Source organism: Callorhinus ursinus, unplaced genomic scaffold, assembly GCF_003265705.2.
Source record: "Callorhinus ursinus isolate GAN/ISIS: 27379988/994484 unplaced genomic scaffold, GSC_fseal_2.0 scaffold3, whole genome shotgun sequence".
NCBI classification, from domain to species: domain Eukaryota; kingdom Metazoa; phylum Chordata; class Mammalia; order Carnivora; family Otariidae; genus Callorhinus; species Callorhinus ursinus.
The window spans coordinates 57,634,644-57,658,495 of NW_027397065.1; the positions used below are offsets into that span (position 1 = coordinate 57,634,644).

The 23,852-nt window shown below is 34.7% G+C and overlaps 1 protein-coding gene across 1 annotated transcript in view; it reads left to right on the plus strand.

Moving 5' to 3' along the window:
- HCN1 (hyperpolarization activated cyclic nucleotide gated potassium channel 1) overlaps nucleotides 1-23,852 on the plus strand; it is a 413,758-nt gene that overhangs the window by 322,516 nt on the left and 67,390 nt on the right. Inside the window, exon 5 of the mRNA XM_025866650.2 lies at nucleotides 23,270-23,416. Within this exon, the coding sequence (XP_025722435.1) occupies nucleotides 23,270-23,416 (147 nt within the window). The remainder of the gene's footprint in view (nucleotides 1-23,269; nucleotides 23,417-23,852) is intronic.

A 23,852-nucleotide genomic window follows, 5' to 3' on the forward strand; every position in this document is an offset into this window, starting at 1 on the left:
TTGATCCAAAAGGCACTCTAAATGTCTTTTGGGTCATCCTCATAAACATAATTCACAATGTATAATGCTGGTGGGGGAAATAAGGTAAGGAAATCCTCTTTCTTAAAATGATCTGACTTCTTTTCTTCTTAAAAACGACTTCCAGGGCTTATGCTAACAATTATTTTTAATATTAAATAATGTTTCTCTATATAGCCCACTTGGGGGATTTTATTCCACTAGCTTTGTATTTATAACTACAATCTGGTTTGTTATGGAATTGCACATTTATAGTAACACCCAATCACACAGCTACCTGACTTGCAACAATCTCAAGTAGGTTAGTAACAAAGACAGAAATAATTAAGCTAAAACACCCCTGAGTCTTAGGAAAATAAGTACCAATAGGCAGTTATAAGGAGTATTTACATTTCTTGCCTTCTCAAATACTTAACATCTTTTTAACAGTTTTTACTAAAAGTCATTAATTTTGTTCTAAGTTACTTTGAGCAGCAGTCTGACAACTAAGGCTGTAAAGATTAGGTTGCAGGTGATTGTGTGCTAAACAGACCTCTAAAGTATTTGGAAAGTTATAGTTAAAACATAGATCAGATCACAAAAAAAGGAGCTAGAGAAACACCAATAGCAGTACGCAGGACAAATTAGTGGAAAGTCAACAATACTAAACAATGTAGGAGCCTCTAAAATGAGAAGTGACGTTAAGCAGAAGCCCTATGAAAAAGCAATCCAGAAATATGGAAAAATCCTAGCAGCAAGTACTATACTATGTATAATATAGAAAATGTTATTCCTAATGATTACCATGAATCATCAAGAACAATTTAAATTATGTTCAGCATGCTCTATTTACCCGGCCATCAAGTAAAGGGTTTGAGAATGATTTAGAATCACAGAATTCTAAAGCTGTTTGAGTTATGGAGTGCAGAGATCTCCAAATTTGAGATCTCTGGGGAGACAAAAAAATACCTTCATGTTCCATTTTCTTTAAAATTTTAGTATTTATATAAATATGTTAATTTTGTACCCTTTCATATTTGAATTTCCTTGGCCACATTTTCACAGATGTCTTTGTCTGTGCCAGTGTAAGAAATTGTTACCAATTAGGTTGGACATAATTTAGGAAACTAATATTTATTTAGCCCCACTCTATGCCATATTACAGTTAGTCCTTAAAATTATTCTGTAATTTCTGTTATACTGTTTTATTAGAGAAATAAGAGATCAAGGGAGTCAAGTTTCTATTTCAAGTCTGTGTAATCCAAAAGCAACAGAGCTAAAATTTGAATTCAGATCTGTCTATCTCCAAAGGGAGAGATCTTTCCACCTATGCGGTCTTCCCTCCTAAAAAAATCTTAAAGGAAGATGTGAATATTAGTATTATCTTCAGTCTATGGACACACTCTTCTTTCTTAAATTTTATAAGACAAGTTCAGAAGTCATTTTTTAAATGAACACATTTGTTTTTATTATTAATAATTAACAAATGCACATCTCAACTAATTATGAACTGAAGAATGGAAGCTAGGTTCAAGACAAATGAGAAAAGTGTCAAATTCTTAGAGTCTTTCAGTGATCTTTTATGTCTCTCAATGTATTCATTGTTGGTTTCCACCATTTTCCTTGATCTATAGTTATCCATTTTGCTTGAGCATTTTCCTTGATGGAGAGGTTACAACTTCATGAGGCACACACTTATTGTGAATTGTTTTAATTTTGTGAACATCAAGCCTTCTATTAATTTGGCATCTGTCTCTCTAGAACTCCTGGCTATTGTGTCAAGTTCTGCCTGGGACAGCAGAGCATGCTAAGTGAAATGCTCTCCTTCAGTTATTTTCTTTTCTAGGATAGCATTCTTGCTCTTTTCAAGTCTTCATATGATGTATTTTTTCCATATTATAAACTCCTGGTTGTTTTCTTCTTATTTTATATCGGTAGTTCTCAACCTGTGCTAAACATCTGAATCACCTAGAAGTCTTTAAAAAATAATATCAGGAAGTTGCAACAGATTTTCACTGGCTTTATTAACAATATGCAACACATAATCCACAGAAAATATAGGCATATGTTCTGTGTATGAAGAACATTGTTCAGAGTCCTGGTCCACAGTGAAATTACTATATGGCCGTAAGCATGTTATTTCCCTCCTGTGACTGTCAATATCTTCATGTAGATATAAATATAATCATATGTTCTCTTCCTGCCTCATGTGGTAGTTGGGAAGAACAAGTGTTCTTGGTAAACTGTAAATTGTTATAGAAATGTTATCATTATTGGGTCACCTGGGTGGCTCAGTCGTTAAGTGTCTGCCTTCAGCTCAGGTCATGATCCCAGGGTCCTGGGGTCGAGCCCCACATCGGGCTCCCTGCTCAGCGGGAAGCCTGCTTCTCCCTCTCCCACTCCCCCTGCTTGTCTTTCCTCTCTCGCTGTGTCTCTCTCTGCCAAATAAATAAATAAAATGTTTAAAAAAATGTTATCATTACTATTAATTATCATCACTCACTAAATTTTAAAAACATGTAGATTGCTTTCTTATCATTTTTATTGTCCAGATGCCTTCTTACTCAATATATGGCCTAACTTCTGCAGCCTTTTCTTACTTTTCTAACCATGAAATATTCTTGTCCTCTTCATTATTTCTTTAAGTAAATATAAGACAACCACAGAACTTCCCAACAAATAAGCACATTTGTAGAGTGTCAATAAAAACAATAAAAAGGAGAATCCAAGTTATTAAATGTCCCATTTGGCTCAGTTACCACTCTACTGTCCTTTATTTCTCTTATACTGTGTGCACACAAAACAATATTTACTCTTAGCATTTTTATATATTTTGTATTTAGCTAAGAACACTATTCTGCAATCAAAAGAATATTTTGCTAGTCTTTGTTCTGTCACTCACAATCTCTGTGGCCTAATAAAGGTAGAGAAAGTATTTGGAAAAAAGTAGAGGTATATGAATGTAATGAATAGTAAATATCAGTTTGTTTTAGGAAGAAACAATTTTTAATTATAAAATCCTTCAAAGGCCAAGAAAAATCTATGTGTGTTCTACTATTTAAACGTTTGATTTATATTTTTATTTATAATCTCTTAAATTTCTCTTCCTTTTTCAAAACCTTGATGGTAAAGTGTGAAAGAGATATAAAACAATTTATATATCAACAGGTTATCTAATCTGAACTATAATATTGTGTTGGAGATGTGCTCAATGTTTTCTGAAGCACTAATAGTATCTGCATTAGTATAGAAAAAATTAAAGTGCTGGAATATTATTTTTAAGATTGGAAAGTTGGCAGCCTAAATGAGTTTTTCAGTTAACACATTTATTTTATAGTAGTTTGCTAATCCCAAGTTCATTTTTTCATTTTCAGGGGTTTTATTCCTATGTGGGTTTTTCTTTTTATCTGATAATATTTAGGGAAATGTGTTTGTTATTAATCAAATGTGTGAATAGTTGGTTGTTTCAGTCTATTTGAAGAACAAAAACATTATTCTGTTTTTCACACTGTAGTAATTTGATACACTCCATTAGCAGTGAAATAGCCACAGTGCTACATTGCTAAAGGAAATATAAATCTCATACTTTTTTCATTTCCCAAGTAAAAATTAGCTGTGAGTCTGTTTGAATTTCACTCAGTGAGCATAAAATTTGCGTCAGATATTGGGTTCTCTAGCACAGTATATTTTGTTGTTGTTACAAACTTGAAATCTTGATTAAACAAAATTTAGAGCTAAAATTCCATTTCTAGAAGTTCTCCTACATCAACCTTAGCTTAGCAGGAATATAATTAAATTTTGTTATGCTCATGTTCCAGAATGATCAGTTAAGTCAATTTTGAACTTTACTGAGTACAATTAAAGCTCAGAGAAATTTAAACACATACATTGGGTGTTTTAGGGGTATAGACTAAGACCACATGTCTCAATATGAAAATTTATTTAAAAGTTCAAATTTTACAATGTATTCTACAATTTATCTTAATATTAGAAGGCTTTAAATTTCTCACCACTGAGGAAAATGGGTGATGTGGACAGATATATTTATTTCTGTCTTTTCTCATACCTTTGTACTCTCTCCTGTATTTCCAGGTTTAAGGGACCAATCAGACTGGAGCTCAGAGAGCAAAAGGGATAGTAATAGGGGAAGTAACAGAAGGCTGGGTCATATATGGCCTTGTGGGCCATTGAAAGATTTCTGCTTTCACTCTAAGACTGGAATACTTGGAAAGTTTTAAATAGAGACATGACATGATCAGACTTACATTTTAAAAGGATAATACTGGTTACTGGGTTGAGCTTAAATTATCAGCAAAGGTAAAGCAAAGAGACCAGTTAGAAGGCTTTCAAAGTCAGCCATGTAAAAGATGGTAGTGACCTGGACCAAGTTTGTAAGAGTAGAGATGAATAGGTGAATATATGGGTAATATTCCAGGAATATTACTCAGCAATAAACAACTAAAAAAAATCTACTGATATATGCAACAACATGGATGTATTTCAGAAACATCATGCTAAGTGAAAGAATGTGGGATTCAAGAGATTACATATGGTGTTATTCCATTTATGTAGAATTCTAGGAAAGGAAAAACAAGTGACAGATCATTAGTTTCTTGGGACCAAGGTTGAAGATGTAGGATACCCACAAAGGATCGAATGAGGGAACATTTTGGAGTGATGGAAATGTTCTAAAATGGGCATGACAGTGATTGTTCATGGAAATGTACATTTAAAGTGTGAATTTTATTTTATGTAAATTATACTTCAATAGAGATGTAAAGAAAAAAATAAGTGTATTTGATAAAATTTGCTGACAGCAGTGGTGTATGGAAGAAAGAAATATGGCAAAACCAACTGCCCTGTTTTTGGTCTTCAGCTACTGGTAGAAAGTCATCATGATCTGATTTACAGAGATAAAATCGAATATGGTAAAAAGAAGTTTAGGGATAAGATTTCAGCTTTGGATGTGTTAAATGTGAGATCATTATTACACATCCAAGTGAAGTTGCCTATTAGGCAATTGGACATATGAATCTGGATTGAAGGAAGTCAAGTCTGCAGATAGACATTTAGGACTTCTGAGTGTATATATATCACTTAAAGCAGGAAATTTAAAGAACACAGCATTCCCTATTAATGAGTATTGAGGCAGAAGAGAAGAGGAGCACTAGAATAATTTCCAAATTTCTCTATCATTTATCATTTCTATGTAACTGTCTAAAACCCATTGCAATTGCTTAACTAAACTGACTAAACACCTAGCTAAAAAGATGCTCATTAGCAATGACTATTGATTGAACGTGCCTCCTTAAGATCATTTAACACTGAGAACAAATGAAAAAAACCTGTGTCATCATCTTGAAGTCTCAGTTGATTTTGAGAAATTATAACATGAAGCCTTAAAGACTTACCAAATGAAACAGAATCTACTCTTCTCCATTCAGAATAAATTTAAAAAAATGTTACTGAGTGTTAGAAACAATGTAAACTTCTGCCCTCTTTACGATTGAGTGAAACAGGATTGGAAACTCCTTCGCTTTGCTTTCTCTGCTCACCTGGCTTTGACTGTGGATACTGAGTGACCCATTGCTCCATTTCTTGTACCTACTTCTTTACTTTGCTTGGCCAATAACAGCCAATTCATTACCTGCCTGATACCATATGTATCTGATAGTACTGGCCTTGCTGTAGGTCCCTAATATTTTAGTAAACAGCTACTCTCATCTTCTGCTAAGATGTTTCCCTGGCAAGCTTTTTTGTACTGTCTTGCTAAATGGTTCTAACTTTAACAAGGCACCTCTAAAATTTATGCCAATTAGATTAGATGTCATTGTCTTTTCTCATGACTTTAGGAAACATAGTTTGGAACTTATGATTTTGGCTTGGTTCTGGAAAGCCAGTCATATTTTAGATCAACCAGTGACTACTAGTTTTTATCATATTTGAGTTGAGAAACCTTGGATTCTTTTCTTTTTAAATTTCATAACTCGTTTTCTGAAAGTGTCTCCTTTTTTAGGTAATATTATACATAATGAATATGATGCTGGTTTGCTATAAAACCAAAGCAATGTCAGTAGATATTAATAAATAATTTCCAGTTCAAATACTAGTGTTCAATTTGTATTACATATATAAGTTATATTCAGAAATCCATATTTCTGTATGTTGATATGAATATAACACAAAATACAAACATACAGATATATGTGTTTTTGTGTGTATGTGTATTTCCTTTTGAACTCAATTACCAATACTCACCATTTTTCTAAATCTTGGTGTTGCTTAAACAAGACCTCTATGCTTTTTCCTATTCTATAGTGCTATACTTAGCACTTTCTTCTAATAGCATCTCCTTATTCTCTGGTAGGTATTGGTAAATGTTATTTATTAATTATATAATGTGACTTCCCCATTGGATTAACACAGATATTTAAATTGTTCTGTGATGAGACTGACAACTGATCAGTACTCTCGTCTGAAACATGGATTTTGACTGATTGTGTTTAATATATGCATGTGCTGCTTCATTACTTCTTAATACCACCTCATGTCAAACTTGATAAGTACTGTAATGACATCAATTTTAATCTTGTTTAATACTGTGCACTTAAAGAAAAATGTGCTTTTAATTTGTACGGATGGAATGATATTTTTGTTAGAATTTCTCACTTTTAAAAAACAAATCAATCCAAAGGAATGTAAATTTTAAGCACTATAAAAATTCCTTTCTTCATCAAATATGTTGCTTCTCCATGGTAATTTGCTGGTGAGTCATTAATTCATTGTCTTCTTTTAATTATTCTCCAGATGATATTTACTCAGTAATTGTTGTGTATCCTCAGATATTCAGTTGCTTTAATTTTGGAAAGCCATGGACAGTGAATTAGAAACAGTTGTGTTAAAAACAAACTAGAGGGACTTTCAAAAGTAAATCAAGCTGTTACTAACACTAAGAAATATTTTGACCAGGAATAATGAAGAAGAATATTAGTGATATTTAAATGATGTCCTTAGTTTCAAATTATTAATCTTTTCAATGCACTTACACAAGGCTTATGTAAATAATTTATCATCCATCGTTAACAGCTTAAAAAACTAGTTGAGGGTGGTGGAAAGAGGATATTGGAAATACACTATTAAAAGAACTATTCAGGGGCGCCTGGGTGGCTCAGTCAGTTAAGCATCTACCTTTTCTGCTCAGGTCATGATCTCAGGGTCCTGGAATCCAGCCCCACGTCTTGGGCTCCCGGCTTAGCAAGGAATTTGCTTCTCCCTCTCCCTCTGCCCCTCCCCACCACTCGTGCTGTCTCTCTCTCTCAAATAAATAAATACAATCTTAAAAAAAAAAAAGAACTGTTCAACTCTTCATTGAAAGGAATGAATATATCTTCCCAGTGGAGGTCCAACATATCTAAATTACATCTTTTCATTGAAGAATTACATACACACACAACATAGCCTACATGTATGCACACACAAACACACAAACAGGACATATGATGTGGCAACAATCAATGCACCTATTTTTTTAATTTATACTATTTTATTCACTTTACATTAACCCACATTATTATTTTGAAAGTTTCAATCATGTGTAGCCTATAGGATTTAACCTTGGTGTGAAATATAACTTCTAAATTTATGGCTAACAGGCTTTATAGTTTAGGGAACACTTTGTCCTTACCATCTAATTTCTGAAAATTAAATAACATCATTTAAGTTAAAAGTTAATGAACTAAGTTATGAATCTTTCAACTACTTCAAATAAGGCATATTATCCTACTTTGGAAAAAAATGACTAGACAATTTTGTGACAATGAATGGGTATTTGATATTTCTCTCCAGCGTATCGTTAGAATTAATTTTAAAAAAAGGTTTAAAAGTATAAATGTTTTACATATATTTGACTTTATCAAAGAAAAACAGCATTTTTTGCTAGTACTTCAAGTAAGTACTTTAAATCTGGTTCCCAATCAAGACTAAATAATATAGTTTTCCCAATAAAAGAATATTTTAGATCATATATAACTAATCAATTCGATGAATATTAAGCACCCACTATATGTGAGTCACTGTATTAAAGAGAGAATAGAGAATACAATGATAAGAAGACACCTCAAGTTCTAGTAGAGAATACTCATGCCTTTAAGGAGCTTATGGTCTAGCAAAGACTATAGACAATTTAATAAGCAATTATGATAGTGGGAAAAGAGTCAAGGTATGGGTTTGGTGTTATGGGAGCATCTAATCTAATCTAGATTCTTACTACTGTGATTTTCTGATAAGCATCATTGAGGACATTGTTAGAAATGTCAAATCTCAGTTCCAACCCCAATGTACTGAATATGAATCTTTGTTAACATGATCACCATGTTATTTTAGTATACATTAAAGTTTGAGCTAGGTATCAGAGAAAAATACTTAGAGAAAATAATATTTAAAATTAACTTCAGAAGCATATGGTTAGTTTGTGGAGGATGAAGGTAAATGTATGTTGGAAACAGAAATGGTTGTCCTTTAAGCCAGATCTATAGCTGCTGGTCGGATAAAGAAGGTATGGAGAAAGAAGGGGGATGATGTCAGTTTGGGTCATAGCGTCTTTGATGTGCTTTTGAAACATGTTTTAAGAGTAGATGCTTAAGGGGAAGAAGGACATGTGGATATAGAGATCAGGAATTAGTTTCCTGCTAGAACCATTGACTTAGAGATTGGTGGTATATTGATAATAACTGAAGTCATGCAAGTGGGAAGGATTGTTAAGGGAAAATATGTAAAGTGAGAAGAAAAAAGGCCTTGGGCATAGTCTTGGAAACACCAACATGTACAGAAGAGACATGAGCAAATAAGACTGCAAAAAGCAGCCAGAAAGGAAAGAAGAGAGCTAGAATATACAGATGGAGAACCAGGGGATAAGGTGTCTTTAAGAGGAAAGGATCAATAGTTCTTCTGCTAGAACCTAAGGAAAGGATTTGGTGGTAGGTTATTTATTGGGGAGTAATTCCAAGAAGCAGAATGGTGAAGCAGGAAATGTGAGTGGGGAGAAGGGAAAGCCAATGAACAACTGGAGTTGTTTTCCAATGTAGGCAGGTGGGACTTAGTCATATTGGGACCCTCTGAGAAACCATTGTAAAACGTTCCTTAGAATTCTCTCTCTGAAGAATGGGAAGTGTGGCCATAATCTGTATAATCAAGTCCCTCATTGGTTCAATGGTGCCCTGGGAGGGGTTACGTACACCTCTCCTATCCCCTGACTTCCATGCAACTCTACTTTGAGTGGAGCAAATTTTCTAAGCTTTTCAGCCCTGAGGCAGAAAGCCTGAGGTGCACTGTCCACCACAGGTACAGTTGAGGTCAGAGGTGGGCCATTTTGCAAGGGTAGAGGGGTTGCATGGTGCATTAATAGTGTCTATTCCTCATGTTCAGTACTGTTCAGATACTAAATAAGAAAAATCTTTGCAAAGTATCCAATTAAGTATCATGACAATCATTGGAAAATCATGGAAATAAAGAAGAGTAGTCATGAAATAGAAGGAATAGAAGCTATAATTAAATGTTTACAATTTTAATGAAATGTACAGCAAGGTAATGAATATAAACTACTCATTCAAAAAAATGGTTAAGAAAAGGAAAAGTATAAGGTGGTAGATGGAAGGCTACTTGTGCTCAATTGAGAGTCATTTTTTGAAGGCAAGATTGTCATGTAGCAAATAAGAGCACAGACTGTAGATCCAGATTGACTCAGTTCTAAACATAGCTTCAACATTAATTAGCTGTGTGACTTTACACAAGTTATTTAAATTCTCTGTGCCTCAGTTTCATAATCTGTAAAGTGAAGACACTGGTAGCAGTCTTTTAAGATTTTTGTGATGATTAAATGAGGAAATATAAGTAGTATTTAGTTGAATGCCTGGAAAATAATATGTCATATCCAAGGGTTAGATAATATTATTATTATTTTTATTGTTATTATTATTTTAAATGGAGAAGTGAGTATTTTTAAATGCTATTTGGCTGGAGTCAATATATAGAAAGAAAAGATAATGTTTCTGAGGAGGGATAAAGAAAGGCTATTCAAACACAGTTGAAAGCTGAGATTCGAATGGGAGAAGAGACACTTCCATTGTCATAAGAGCAAGAAGAGAAGGAAAAAATATTGGTATCTTTCTAAATGAATTAATAGATGTTCTTAAATGAAAGTTTCTGTTTCTTTTAGAAATTTTAGGTAATATAACCAACTGTGAATGAAAAAAAATGTTGGGGGAGGGAAATAGTGTTTAGACAGCATAGAATGTTTTAAGTGGTCCACTGAAAAATGAAAAGTGATGAGGTTATTATATATGTCAGTCTGTATTCTTGTTAAATTAAGTATAAAAACCATTTTCCTACACACGCACACACACACCAAGAAAAACTGTAATAATAAAGTTCAAAACCATTTAGATCAGGAAAGGGCTTTTAAAAATATCCAAGCACACATTTTAACTCTATTATAATAATTATAGTGACTTTCAACTTCTAGTAATCACCTATCCCCTTGACTTTTATTCTGTAATTACTAAAAAATAGTATTTGTAATAATGTTTCATATGAACAATTTACTTTGTAATTAAGTGCTTTCTTCTAAATGCTAAATACAATGAACTTTCATTATTATTATTGTTATTAATTACTTGATCAGTTAAGTCTTAAAGAGTGTTACAGTGACGTTTGGAAAACGTTTGAGAATCTGCCCATTTTTAAACCAAACTATAACAAGAACAAGACAGAAAGAATGAACTGTGTAGTGTAAACAATTTTTAAGGGTTTATTTTTTGTTCTTGGTTATTTTTAAATATATGAAAATATAATCCATTGCAAAATATCTGAATGGATAGCACTAGGTTCCATAAGCCAGAGGGCAAGTATATGTCTATATTGGAAGAGATCATTCTGGGTGGAGAAATAATACTTTTTATCTGATAATATTTTCTGTAAGGATTTTAAGATCATCTGATAGGTTGTAATTTTGATAGTTTTCCAGGCCAAGTAGATACTTATTCTCTACCACAGAAAGCTTTCCCCATATCTTGACAGCTAGGGAATTCACTTTTATAGAGAAACCCATGTTTCATTACCCAGCTTTTCCAAAAAAGGCAAAAAAGTGAAGATAAAGTAGAAGTATTTCACTCAAACTTCTGCAGAAAAGGTAACTGTACAACCATCTACTTTTCTTCATGTGTGATTTGCTCTTAATTTTTTCCCCATTTACTATATTGGAAATCAAATTAGGTATATTAGGATACTTTTATTATTATATGACTATTCTGATATAATTATGTTGCTTAAAAGAATTAAACATGAATCCATTTTTGGGGAAAGGAAACTTTTTCCTACTTCAATTAAAACAAGAATACTAGTTGTTTATATAAATAAAGCCATTAGTTCAGTGAAAAAGAAGAAAAAACTTCCTCCTCAGTATGTATGAATTGAAGATTTTGCTGTGTTTATAGCATAGTTCTTGAAAATGAGTCAGTCCTGCTGTAAATATTTTAGAAATAATGCTTGATAAACTTATTTGCATATAACCTAGCTCTGTGTGTATATGTGTATATATAGAGAGAGATTAGTTTATTTTTAAATGTAAGATCAAAATAGAAACCATCACTTCAGTTACCATGTAAATAAATGGCAATTCTAAAAAATCTTTAAAAAAAGATAGCTTAGTTATAAATCCAATGATGATTGGCTTAAATATTTTTTAGAAAAAGAAAAAAGTAACTGATGATTGGGGCACCTGGGAGCCTCAGTCAGTTAAGCGTCTGACTCTTGATTTCAGCTCAAGTCATGATCTCAGGGTGGTGAGATCAAGCCCCACGTCAGACTCCATGCTGGGTGCGGAGTCTGTTTAAGATTTTCTCTCTCCCTCTCCCTCTGCCCCTCCATCTCTCTCTCTCCCTACCCCACCCCCCAAAAAGTGACTGATGATAGATAATCGGTCATTGTGTTTTCCCAACACCATTTGTTGAAAAGACTGTCTTTATTCCATTGGATATTTTTCCTGCTTTGTTGAAGATTAGTTGACCATATAGGTGTGGGTCCATTTCTGGGTTCTCTCTTCTGTTCCATTGGTCTCTGTGTCTGTTTTTGTGCCAGTACCATACTGTCTTGATCAGCTTTGTAATATAGCTTGAAGTCCAGAATTGTGATGCCTCTAGCTTTGCTTTTCTTTTCAAGATTGCTTTGGTTTTCAGGGTCTTTTGCAGTTCCATACAAATTTTAGGATTGTTTGCTCTAGTTCTGTGAAAAATGCTGTTGGTATTTTGTTAAGGATTGCATTAAATGTGTAGATTGCTTTGGATACTAGAGAAATTTTAACAATATTTGTTCTTTCAATCCATGAGCATGGAATGCTTTTCCATTTCTTTGTGTCATCTTCAATTTCTTTCATTAGTGTTCTATAATATTAAGAGTAAAGATCTTTTACCTTGTTGATTAGGTTTATTCCTAGGTATCTTATGATATTTGGTGCAACTGTAAATGGGATTGATTCCTTGATTTCTCTTTATGCTGCTTCATTATTGGTGTATAAAAATGCAACAGATTTCTGTACATTGATTTTGTATTGCAGCTGCTGAATTTGTGTATCAGTTTTAGCAATTTTTTGATGGAGTCTTTTGGGTTTTCTACATAGACTGTCATGTTGTCTGTGAATAGTGAAAGTTTGACGTCCTTGCTGATTTGGATGCCTTTTATTCCTTTTTGTTGCCTGATTACTGAGGCTAGGACTTCTAGTACTATGTTAAGTAACTATGGTGGGAGTGGACATCCTATCATGTTCCCAACAGTAGAGGAAAAGCTCTCAGTTTTTCCCCATTGAGGATGATATTAGCTGTGGGTCTCTCCCACATATACATATATAGCCTTTACGATGTTGAGGTACGTCCCTCTATCCCTACTTTGTTGAGGGTTTTTATCAAGAATGGGTGCTGTACTTTGTCAAATGCTTTTTTCTGCATCCATATTATTCTTATCCTTTCTTTTATTAATGTGTATCACATTGATTGATTTGTGAATACTGAACCCCCCTTGCAACTCAGGAATAAATCCTACTTGATTATGGTGAATGATTCTTTTAATGTACTGTTGGATTTGAGATTTTTCTTGCTTCTTGAGGAAAGCCTATATTGCTATATACTGCCCACTTATGACCGCCTCTGCAGCATCCTGAAGGTTTTGATTGTCATGTTTTCATTTTCATTTGCTTCCAGGTAGTTTTTTATTTCTTCTTTAATTTTCTGGTTGACCCATTCATTCTTTAGTAAGATGTTCTTTAAATTCCATGTTTCTTGTGGTCTTTCCAAATTTTTTCTTGTAGTTGACCAAGTTTCATAGCGTTGTGGTCAGAAAATATGCATGCCATGATCTCAATCTTTTTTGTACTTGCTGAGGGCTGATTTGTGACCCAGTATGTGATCTATTCTGGAGAATGTCCCATAGGCATTTGAAAAGAATGTGTATTCTGCTGTTTTAGGATGGAATGTTCTGAATATATTTGTTAAGTCCATCTGGCCTAGTGTGTCATTCAAAGCCATTGTTTCCGTGTTCATTTTGTGCTTAGATGATCTGTCCATTGCTGTAAGTGGGGTGTTAAAGTCCCCTACTAATATTGTATTATTGTATCAATGTTTTCCTCTATGTTTCTTATTAATTGTTTTATATATTTGGGTGTTACCAAGTTGGGGGCATAAATATTTACAATTGTTAGATCTTCTTATCAGATAGACCCCTTTATTATGATATAGTGCCTTTCTCCATCTCTTGTTACAGTCTTTGTTTTAAAATCTAGTTTGTCTTATAAAGGTATTGCTACTCTCGCTTTCTTTTGACTTCCATTTGCACAGTAAGTGGAAGTGGTTCTCTATACCCTCACTTTCTATCTGCAGGCGTCTTTAGGTCTAAAATGAGTCTCTTATAGGCAGCATATCGATGGGTGCTGTTGTTTTTTGTCCATTCTGACACCTTATGTCTTTTGATTGGAGCGTTTTGTCCATTTACATTCAAGAGTCATTATTGATAGATTTGAATTTAGTGCCATTTATTACTTGTTTTGTAATTGTTTCTGGTGATGGTCTTTGTTTCTTTCTAGTCTTTGTCACTTTTGATCTTACTTTCTTACTCAAAGAGTCCTTGGAGGTCACCAACCCCTTTAGTTTTCATTTGTCTGGGAAACGCTTTATCTCTCCTTCTATTCTGAATGATAGCCTGCTGAATAGAGTATTGTTGCCTGAATATTTTTCCCATTCAACACATTGTATATATCATGCCACTGTCTTCCTGCCTGCCAAGTTTCTGTACAGAGATCTGCTGCTAACTTTATCTGTCTTCCCTTGTAATTGAGGGATTTCTTTTGTCTTGCTGCTTTTAGAATTTTTTCTTTCTCTCTTTTCTTTATATTTTACACACTTACCTAAGATATGTCTTGGTGTTCACCTGCTTTTGTTGATTTTGTTGGGAGTTCTCTGTACCTACTGGATTTGGATGTCTGTTTCTTTCCCCAGATTATGGAAGTTTTCAGCTATAATTTCCTCAAATAAATTTTCTGCCCCCATTTCCTTCTTCTTCTGGCACTCCTATGATATGAATGTTATTATGTTCTATGGAGTCACTGACTTCTCTATGTCTACATTCATGATCTAATATTTTTCTTTCCTTCTTTTCAGCTTCAGTATTTTCCATAATTTTTACTTCTGTATAACTGATTCATTCCTCTGCTTCTTCCATCCTTGTGATCATTACATTCTGCTGGTTTTGAATATTGGTTATTGCATTTTTCATTTTGGCCTGTCTAGTTTTTAGGATTTTTTATCTCTGTGGTAAGGAACTCCCTGGTGTCTCCTATGCTTTTCTCAAGACCAGTATCCTTATGATTGTTGGTTTAAATTTTGGATCAGACATATTACTTATATTGGTTTCCCTGGCCATGACCCTTTTGTGTTCTTTCTTTTGGGATCAATTCCTCCATCTTGGCATTTTGTCTAGGTCTCTGTCTTTTTCTCTGTGTTAGGAAAACCTGTTATGTTTTCTGCTCCTGACAGTAATGGCTTTATAAAATAGAGGTCATATACTGTCCAGGGCCTGGCACTTCAGAAGTGTCTCTAGTGAATGCTGTATGCACTCTGCCACTGTGTTTCGTCTGCTCTTTCCCTCAAGCAGTCCTCTGTAGAGTTTCTCTTTGCCTGCAGTGGGGAGTGCTTGGGCCTTGGCCGAAGTGTAGCAAGTTTTAACTAGGAGTGCTCTGGTCTACACCTGATGTTATTTCCACTAGAGCTGAAGATTTGTGGAACTCTATGGTCAGTGCATGTGATGCCTGAGGTGGGTTTGTGCTCTTTTGGGGGCAGGGCTCACTGCACTGGTTCTCAGGCACATTTGCCTCCGAAAAACAGCTCCTGCAGAGGACAGGAGGAAAGGGACTTGGTGTTAGTGGTTTAAGCTACCAGTATTGGCACCGTGCTGCTTACTGAAGTTAATTTATGCTGAGGGGAGGGCAAGGGAAATGGCACTCACCAGCTTTTTTGTCCCCAGAGAGGTAATGCCACGTCGCTCAGATGCGCTCCAAATCTCTCTCATTGCATCCCAGCGGATCCTCAGATCACACAGTTTGTGCCCCTCCTAGGCTATCTGCCCTCCTTCTCCATAGGAGCCCTGCAGCCCCCACCGGACTCTACACCTGCCATATATGGGACCTCTAAAACTCCAGTTTTTGAGTTCCACTGGTTGTAAAAACTCTCGAAAATTAGCCCCTCTTGTTTTCCCAGTCAGTGGCTTTGGGGAAGTGTTTTCCTTGTGCATTCCTCTCTCTCTCTCTCCCCCTCCCTCCCTTCTCTGTAACCAGGGTTCCTTCCCCTCCACAACACCTGTGATCCGTTTCTCCCCCAAACCATGTCTCTGCACCTCCTACCTTCCATGATAAAGCCTCTTCTCTCCCTCTCATTGTGCAATTTGTTTTCAGTCCTCAGATCAATTTCTTGAGTGTTCAGAATGATTTGATATTATCTAGTTGTGTTCAAGAGACAAGGCAAGCCTAGAGTCCTCCTATTACTCCGCCATCTTAGCTCCTCCCTATCATTACAGTCTTAAATTACACATAGACATCCCACAGGCTAAGAATCTGCTCTGAGTATGTGCTACATTGTAAAAAGTGTCCTGAAATACTATAAAACATCATTATACAGTCATTCAATGCTTCTTAAGAGAAAGACTTCAAGAAAAAGTTGACGACTTATATGTAGTGTTTCATAGATTTGAAGACTGGTGTTAGAATCATACAATGAGAGGTACATTTGATTTAATGAGTAATTATGAATAACCATACTACTTTTTATTTTTATGGAATTTGCTTTTATAATAAAATGAAAAGTATACTCTCTGATTCCTATCTTCCAGGAGCATTCAGTATGTAAAATCATGCTTGGAGAACTGAAAATTATCTACTTTTTCAGATGTACACAGGACTGTCTTGGTGATGAAGAAAACTCTTCTTATTTTCAAATAGAATACATATACTTTGCACGTGTTTTTATTAACTTCTGCTGTGTTCCTAATTGTTATAAACATTTTTGGAATTGTAAGAAGGCAGCTTCTCTTTTCTAATCAGTAATTTACTTCTACTTTATAGCTGTGTTTAACATAAAACCTGATATCACAGATTCAGACAGAAACTGCAAATTCTTTAAAGAACAGATTCATCCAGGTTAACTTCAATAGGCTAGAAGCAGAGTCTCATATTTAATAAATGTTCTCTGAATAATAAACAATAACAACTTGTAATAATAAAATACAAATCCAAAATTTCAATCCATGTGGTAGACTCTCCCTATCTGGCCTCCTCCACTGATACCATTATTACAACACAAAAGAGTCAGAGATCATATTCTTGGTCTCCTTTACCCAAAGAATTTTCAGAAAGTATGCAACAAACCAGATTTTCAGTCAGTGACTACTTGCGTGCAAACACTTCAGCAGTTCGGCGGTGAACAAGACGGGCAAGGACGAACACTTAACAAGTAACTGCAGGTGCTCTTAGAATAACTAAGGCATAAACTCAGCATTTTTTCTAAGTGTATACCAAGAGGACTTTAAGTGACCAAGGAGTCAGAGAATATTTCCTTGATGTAGTGAGATTTGAGGAAGAAAGTTAAAGAATGAATAGGAAATTATGTGGTGGGACAGCATTCCAGATAGAAGAAAGTGCGTGAGCATCCAGAGACTAGAGTAAGTTTAAGAATATTAAAGATATTTAATATACCAGGGCATAGTGAGCAAAGGGAAAATGTACATGATAGAGCAGGAATAGGCCAAATAGGCCCAGAAATCAGACCTTGATCCTGAAAACAATGGGAAGCCATTAAAAGGCTTAAGGGTAAGGAGTGACAATAAGGTTAGCATTTTAAAAAGATTTCTGTCTGGATGATCGAAAAGAATAAGAGTTGCAGTCAGGCATGCACAAATAGATACAGAGAATATAGTTAGAAAGTTAGGAATGAGTTTAGAGGAGAGATTAAGTTACATAGTAATGGTGATACAGGAAAATGGAAAATTATTGAAACTTCTGACAGTAGAATTTATATGATTTGATGGTCTTGAGAATTGGGGATGAAGTTGTAGGGGATATAAAATAAGGTGATTCAGTTTTCAGATAAGGTATCATTCATAGATATAAAAACAATATAAATGTGATTAAAGCTTCTATTTTAGATTTATTAGAATTGCTTACATTTACCATGCTATGATTCTAGCTCTCCCCTATTAATCAGAACAAGTCAGAGACATAGTTACACTTGCTGTTTTCATTTCCATTTCTTACTTCCATTCACTCTCAAGTTATTGCAATCTGTTTGGAATTAACCCCATTCCTGATGTTTACACGTAGTCCAATGAAACCACTTAAAGCAAAGTCACCAAAGCCTTTACTGAAGCTAAATACAGTGGACACTTAAACTTACCTCTATTTAGACATCCCAAACATTTCAGGAATGAAAGTATGCCTTAAAATTGTTTTTTAAGTCATATGTTAGTAGTATATTTCTAAACTGAACACAAAATTATGGAAATAAAAGATCTAAAAAAGAAGATATTTGGAATTAAAATTGTCTCCAAGAATTCCAGGGATTATTCAAGAATGTAGGAGAAATGTAGGGGAATGTAGAGAAAATGTAGAGAATCTAGGGAAAGGAAGGGAGAAATGCAGACAAGGAATATATGAAATACATAATAAGAAACATGGATCATATCCAGTATAGAGGCTCAAATGCAAAAGTTCAACATCCAACTAGAGTAGTTCCAACCTAGAATTCTATGTAATTAGTTTAACAATTTTATGTAGGTTAGTTTAACAATTGAGTTTGAGTTTAAGAGATATTTTCAGACAAGAAAAAATTCAAAAACCTATATCACATTTAGTATTTCTTAGTGATTTCCTTGGGGATTGACTCTAGCAACATGAATAAATAAACCAAAAGAGAAACATAGGCTCTGGGAATAGGAAACCCAACCAGGGATGTTATAAAGGGAAATCCTAGTGGATATCAGCTAGGATAGGGATGCTGGAAAAAAATTTCTTGTGCAAAAAATAAAAGTCATTAAAAATCCACAAAACCAAAGGAAATGTCATCAAATGCTGCACTTGGCATTGTGGTAAACAGAGTAATGCAAACACTGTATAACTGCTTTGGTAGGTTCAATTTCAGGTACAAAATTACAATCCACCTTTATATTGTAAAAGTAGAGATGACAAAAGTTAAAAAATAGAAATGAAAGAATGAGTTTGTTACATTTCATTTGGTAAACTTGTCTAGAGTTTTCTGAACAAAAAATAAAGATATAATTATGTTATGTAAAGTTACAAAAGAGACCGAGGGAAGAATTAGCACTAGTGACACAATTGCAGAATGAGAGAGAAGGTGAGAAGATATGGGGGGCTGTTAGTGGCTACACCACCTTTCCATGGCAAAAAGTCAATAAATGTTGCCTATAATTGATCCACATAAGAATTAAAAACAGAAGCATATTACTTAGCAATATAGACAAAACACCTTTTAAAAGTGGTAACATGGGCGGAGTGAGTTTAATAATGGAATGTTGTCTTCATTATATATATTAGATCTCATTTTTAGTATGTTCATGCAATATTTTTATGTATCATTTTAATTGCACAGAAAATTTTGAAAATACAAGTACGTTAGAATTTTAAATGATAATGATGTTATAGTCTCTTCTAATATTTTTAAAGATGTTTTTATTTATTTTAGAGGGGGGAGGCACAGAGAGAGAGAGAAGGCGAGAGAGTCCTAAGCAGAGTGTACTGGGTGCAGAGCCCGAGACCCTGAGATCATGACCTGAGCTGAAGAATCAGATGCTTAACCAACTGTGCCCCAATAGTCTCTTTAGATCTGATGGGATGAACTTTTGATTTTATATATTCAAGAAATAATTGTATTTGCATCTTTGTTTTTCAAAAGTCTCTTCACCGGTGACTACTAAATGTATCAACTTATCTTTCACATATTGTATAGTATTACAACTAACAGAAACTTTTCCATATTATCGTTTTTTTAAATTTGTCATCTTATATGTAGCTTCCAACACTTAGTTTATTCCATTATCCACCTACCACTAGGTTGTTTTTCAAAGAGTTATTATTATTTTATTCTTCATATCACAGGCAGGTCTATTTTCATTCATTATTTTTCAAGTCTAGTTAGGTATAGGGAAACAGACAAAAAGGAGTGGCTCCTGTTTTCGCTAAGTGTTATGTTCTAACAAAGATCGTTACCCAATTTCCAAATTCACTGGTTATGGTGCAGTACCTCTTTTCTTAGAATATACTTCTTTTGAGTACATCCCGCCCCTTGAAACTTTATCCTTCTTTGCTCTGAGTCGAGGTTTTTTGGTTCTGTCACATCTGGCTGGCTAATCTCAGCTCCCTTAACTTGATCAATTTCCAACTGCTTTTAAAATGTAGGTTCCACTTTTTTTTAAATCTCTTTATTTGACACATTATCCCTTAGTGATCTCTTAGTCATTGACTATGTGTATATTTTTTTCTTCTAAGTGCCTGACCTACATATAAGCATTAAGCTGTGCCATAGGCATCTTAAACTTAACTTATCAAAACTGAATTTCCTTTCTGTCCCCTACTCTCACACAAAAGTGCTTCCTTATGCCCTAAGATAACACAGTTTTGGGCAGATAGAAGTAGTTCTGATATTTTAATGTAGGGAAGGCCTTTTTAAAATACAGACTGCTAGAATTTCTGGTTCTGTAGGTCTGGGGTGAAAACTTCAAATGTGCATTTCTAACAGGCTTCCCTGTGATACTGGTGATTTATCTGCACCTTAACTGCAGTTTGAGAACCATTGGCACACAGCAATCAGTTAATATGTGGTAGGTCAATAATTACTATAAATTGATTAATGTTTAAAATATGTAATATGGGCTCAAAAATCAAATTGAACTCAGTATGATTAAATGACAAGAAATATTCATAGAACTTTAGTCTGAAAGAACAAAGAACATTTGGTGAAACACTCTCTTATTGTAGATTAGTAAACTCAAGTATAAAGGGATTAAATGATTCATCTGAGGAAAAATAACTACATTCCACCAATCCTGACTTCCCATAAAAATAAAATAACTTTATGTGTAACATTTGTATTTAGCTGATCAAGGATTAGTTTTCTAATTCAAGATAGACATTGAGCAGATTATTTTTTTCTCTAGATAAGTAGGCCCTTGCATATAGGCACAAATTTTGTAAAAATGAATTGAAATACTACTAACTTCTAAGGCTGCCTCCCATGCCCACTGAAATGCATGCAAAGAACAGAGAAATCTAGAGCTTAGTACCCTGGTTAAGGTTAAAGATTCTCACCAATCGAAGCAGTGTTTGGGCAAGCAGTTTTTTCAGAAAAGTAAACAGAGATTACTTGACCCCTACTGGTCCTGAAGAAAGTTGAATCCTTTATTTGTCCAGAGCTGAAAGGACTTTCATCAATGCAGTGAGTGTCAAAACTGTGGCAGGCCTGTGCTCTTAAGCTGTTTTATTGTTTTCCCAAGTTTGAATATTTAACAAGATTCACTAGACTTTACTTGTATGAGGCATTTGTTTAAAGGCAAAGGATTACAGGGCTTTGGAGAAAGAGAATGCACACATGGCATCAAAGGCCCAAGAACCTTTCCCCAACATGAGCTCCCCGTGGGCTTAATCTTCAGGCATGTGGAACATGCTGAGTTTCTGGCTTGATCCACCAAAATCTGTGCAAGGAGACTTGATTTGGGGGGGAGCTCAACAACAAAGCTCTCAGTAGCTCTTTAAATGGTCAAGCCAGAATAATCAAACCAGATAGACTAGCTGCAAAGCATTAGTGCGAAAGTTAAACTTGGGGTTTCCAGTGGAGCCTCGGACCCTAAACAGTACAGCAAATATCCCACTGCCCTCTTTTTGGCTAAAAGAAAAAAAATCAGATGCATGGATGTCTCTAGAAATAAAGATAGAGCTTTTTCAGTCCAGCTGCAAATCAACTTTATCCTACACAGCAGTCTTATAGAGGTCACTGAAACTTCTTTCTTATGGACCAGCTGCATGAGGGTCAAGCAGACTGAATCCCAGGTCTCTAGAAGTGGGTTACCAAGATTAGGTAGGCATACAGATTCTGAGCTCTTCAGGAAAAATTAACCAATCCTTCTCAAGTATATGCTAGAAGCCACTTACACAAGTGACAGTGAAAGCATTGGTGTCTAAATATAAAATGCTTAAATCATAATCAAGTTGCTTCAGAGAGAGATATATATAGGCCTGCAAGCTTTAAATACTCGGGGGACAGTCTGGTGACCAAATAAAGAAGTCTCATGACAAAGTTGTATTTCCTTTAAGAATACTAATCTCCAAAAGGGAATGTCTTAAAAATAGGAATGTTTTGTGAAAGGAAAGTATGTCCAAAAAGTTGAAGAAATATAATAGGTTGCTGTTTCTGATTAGATGTATGTGTTATCAAGTACCAATTACAACTACACTAATTATGGACAAGGAATTGGGAGACCTCTAAGTCATCAGGAAAAGATGTGAGGAAAAGAAAAATTTCCATGTGTTCTCCAAAACACAGCAAGTGTGTTTTTTTTAAGGGAAGAATCTTATTCCAGTATGTTTATCCAGTTTTATTGCCTACTTTTTTATTTGTATTCAATTTTATCATCTATGCAATGAAACTCATTTGGGAGGCTCTAATTAATTGTTTCAAAGTATGGTCTCATGGCTACCTGCATTTGCAACATCAAGGGAATGTTTCTCAAACTTAAATGTGTATAGGTCATCTGAGAATCTTTTTTTAAGATGTAGACTCTGATTTCATAGGTCTGGAGTAAAGCCTGAAATTCTCTTCTAATAAGTTCCCAGCTAATATCTATGTTCCTTTTTGAATACCAGGGATTTATTTTCAAATTGTGTATGTGTGTGTGTATGAGTGTATGTATAAATTCACAAAAGCAGATACATCAAGGGAATCAATCTCTGGAGTTAAGCCTGAAAAATCTGCATTCCCAAAGTCAACTTTACCCCAAGTTTTATCAACAATTAAGCTTAAAAACTACTTGGTTAAATGAATTTAAACATCTAAGTTAACTTTTGGCTATAAAATTACGTGGATCTAGTCTCACCCTGATACTCTTTTAAGTCCTAAATTGAAGGGTGACATATTCTCACACTTTTCAGGCCATCTGTGTTGCTTGAGTATCTATGACTTGGGAACAGCTGCCAAGCTCTCTGTCACTAAATTCAAATTTTAATTAGGTCTGATCTTTTGCTAAAAGGTCTAAGATAAAACCATTTGTTCTACCCAAACCTAGGAGATTCTGTATTTGGATGAGGGGCCAAATATAACATGATACTTCTTCTAGAACACAGCTAAAAAAAGATTCCAAAAAAATAACATCACATTTTTTTTCCTGTCTCGTCCCTGGCTTTTCTGGGGTGACACCTTTAAATTCACTCTGAGCTCCTTTCATGCCCCTCCACAACTCAGTTCTCTACAAGAAATGTTTACCTAAATAAATCCCTCGCAGAGTATGTGACATGGAGTAGGTACGTTACATCCTTGTACATTAGTTCCTTCCCCTCAAAGGATTTCTTCTTTTTGTTACTGTTATTCAAATATTATTGAATTGAGCACAACAAGGTAACATGATGATTTCTCATATGGCCTAACAGTGTTTTCTAATTTCCTTTTTCCTTTCCTTACAGTATAAGCAAGTGGAGCAATACATGTCATTCCATAAGTTACCAGCTGATATGCGTCAGAAAATACACGACTACTATGAACACAGATACCAAGGCAAAATCTTTGATGAGGAAAACATTCTCAATGAACTCAATGATCCTCTGAGAGAGGTAAGATTAAGAGTCCTCGATCTCCATGGTACATGGTCGTGGTCGATTTTCTCTTTTCATGGCAAATCTCCACGTCCGTGTTATGATAGTACTCAAGAAAAATCAGAACTAAATGTTAATACATCTTTTTTTACCTTCATTCTCCCGTATGTTCTCCCGTATATAGACTTTTAATTGTTGAAAAAAAAAAAGTACTGGAAAACTGTTCTTGTAATCATGATTGTCAGAACAGTTTTATCTTCGATATCCGTGGTTATAAGAGTTCCTTCATGTGCCCTCATTGTGTCTTCCACTCTATCCTCTCATGTTTACTGAACTGTTTCTTTATCTTCGTTTTGATTTCTCCTCTCTTCCCATGTTCATTTCACGTATTAGACCTTAGACCCTGATTACAGACTAACCTGACCTCTTGTGAGTAATTCATTTCCTCCTATCT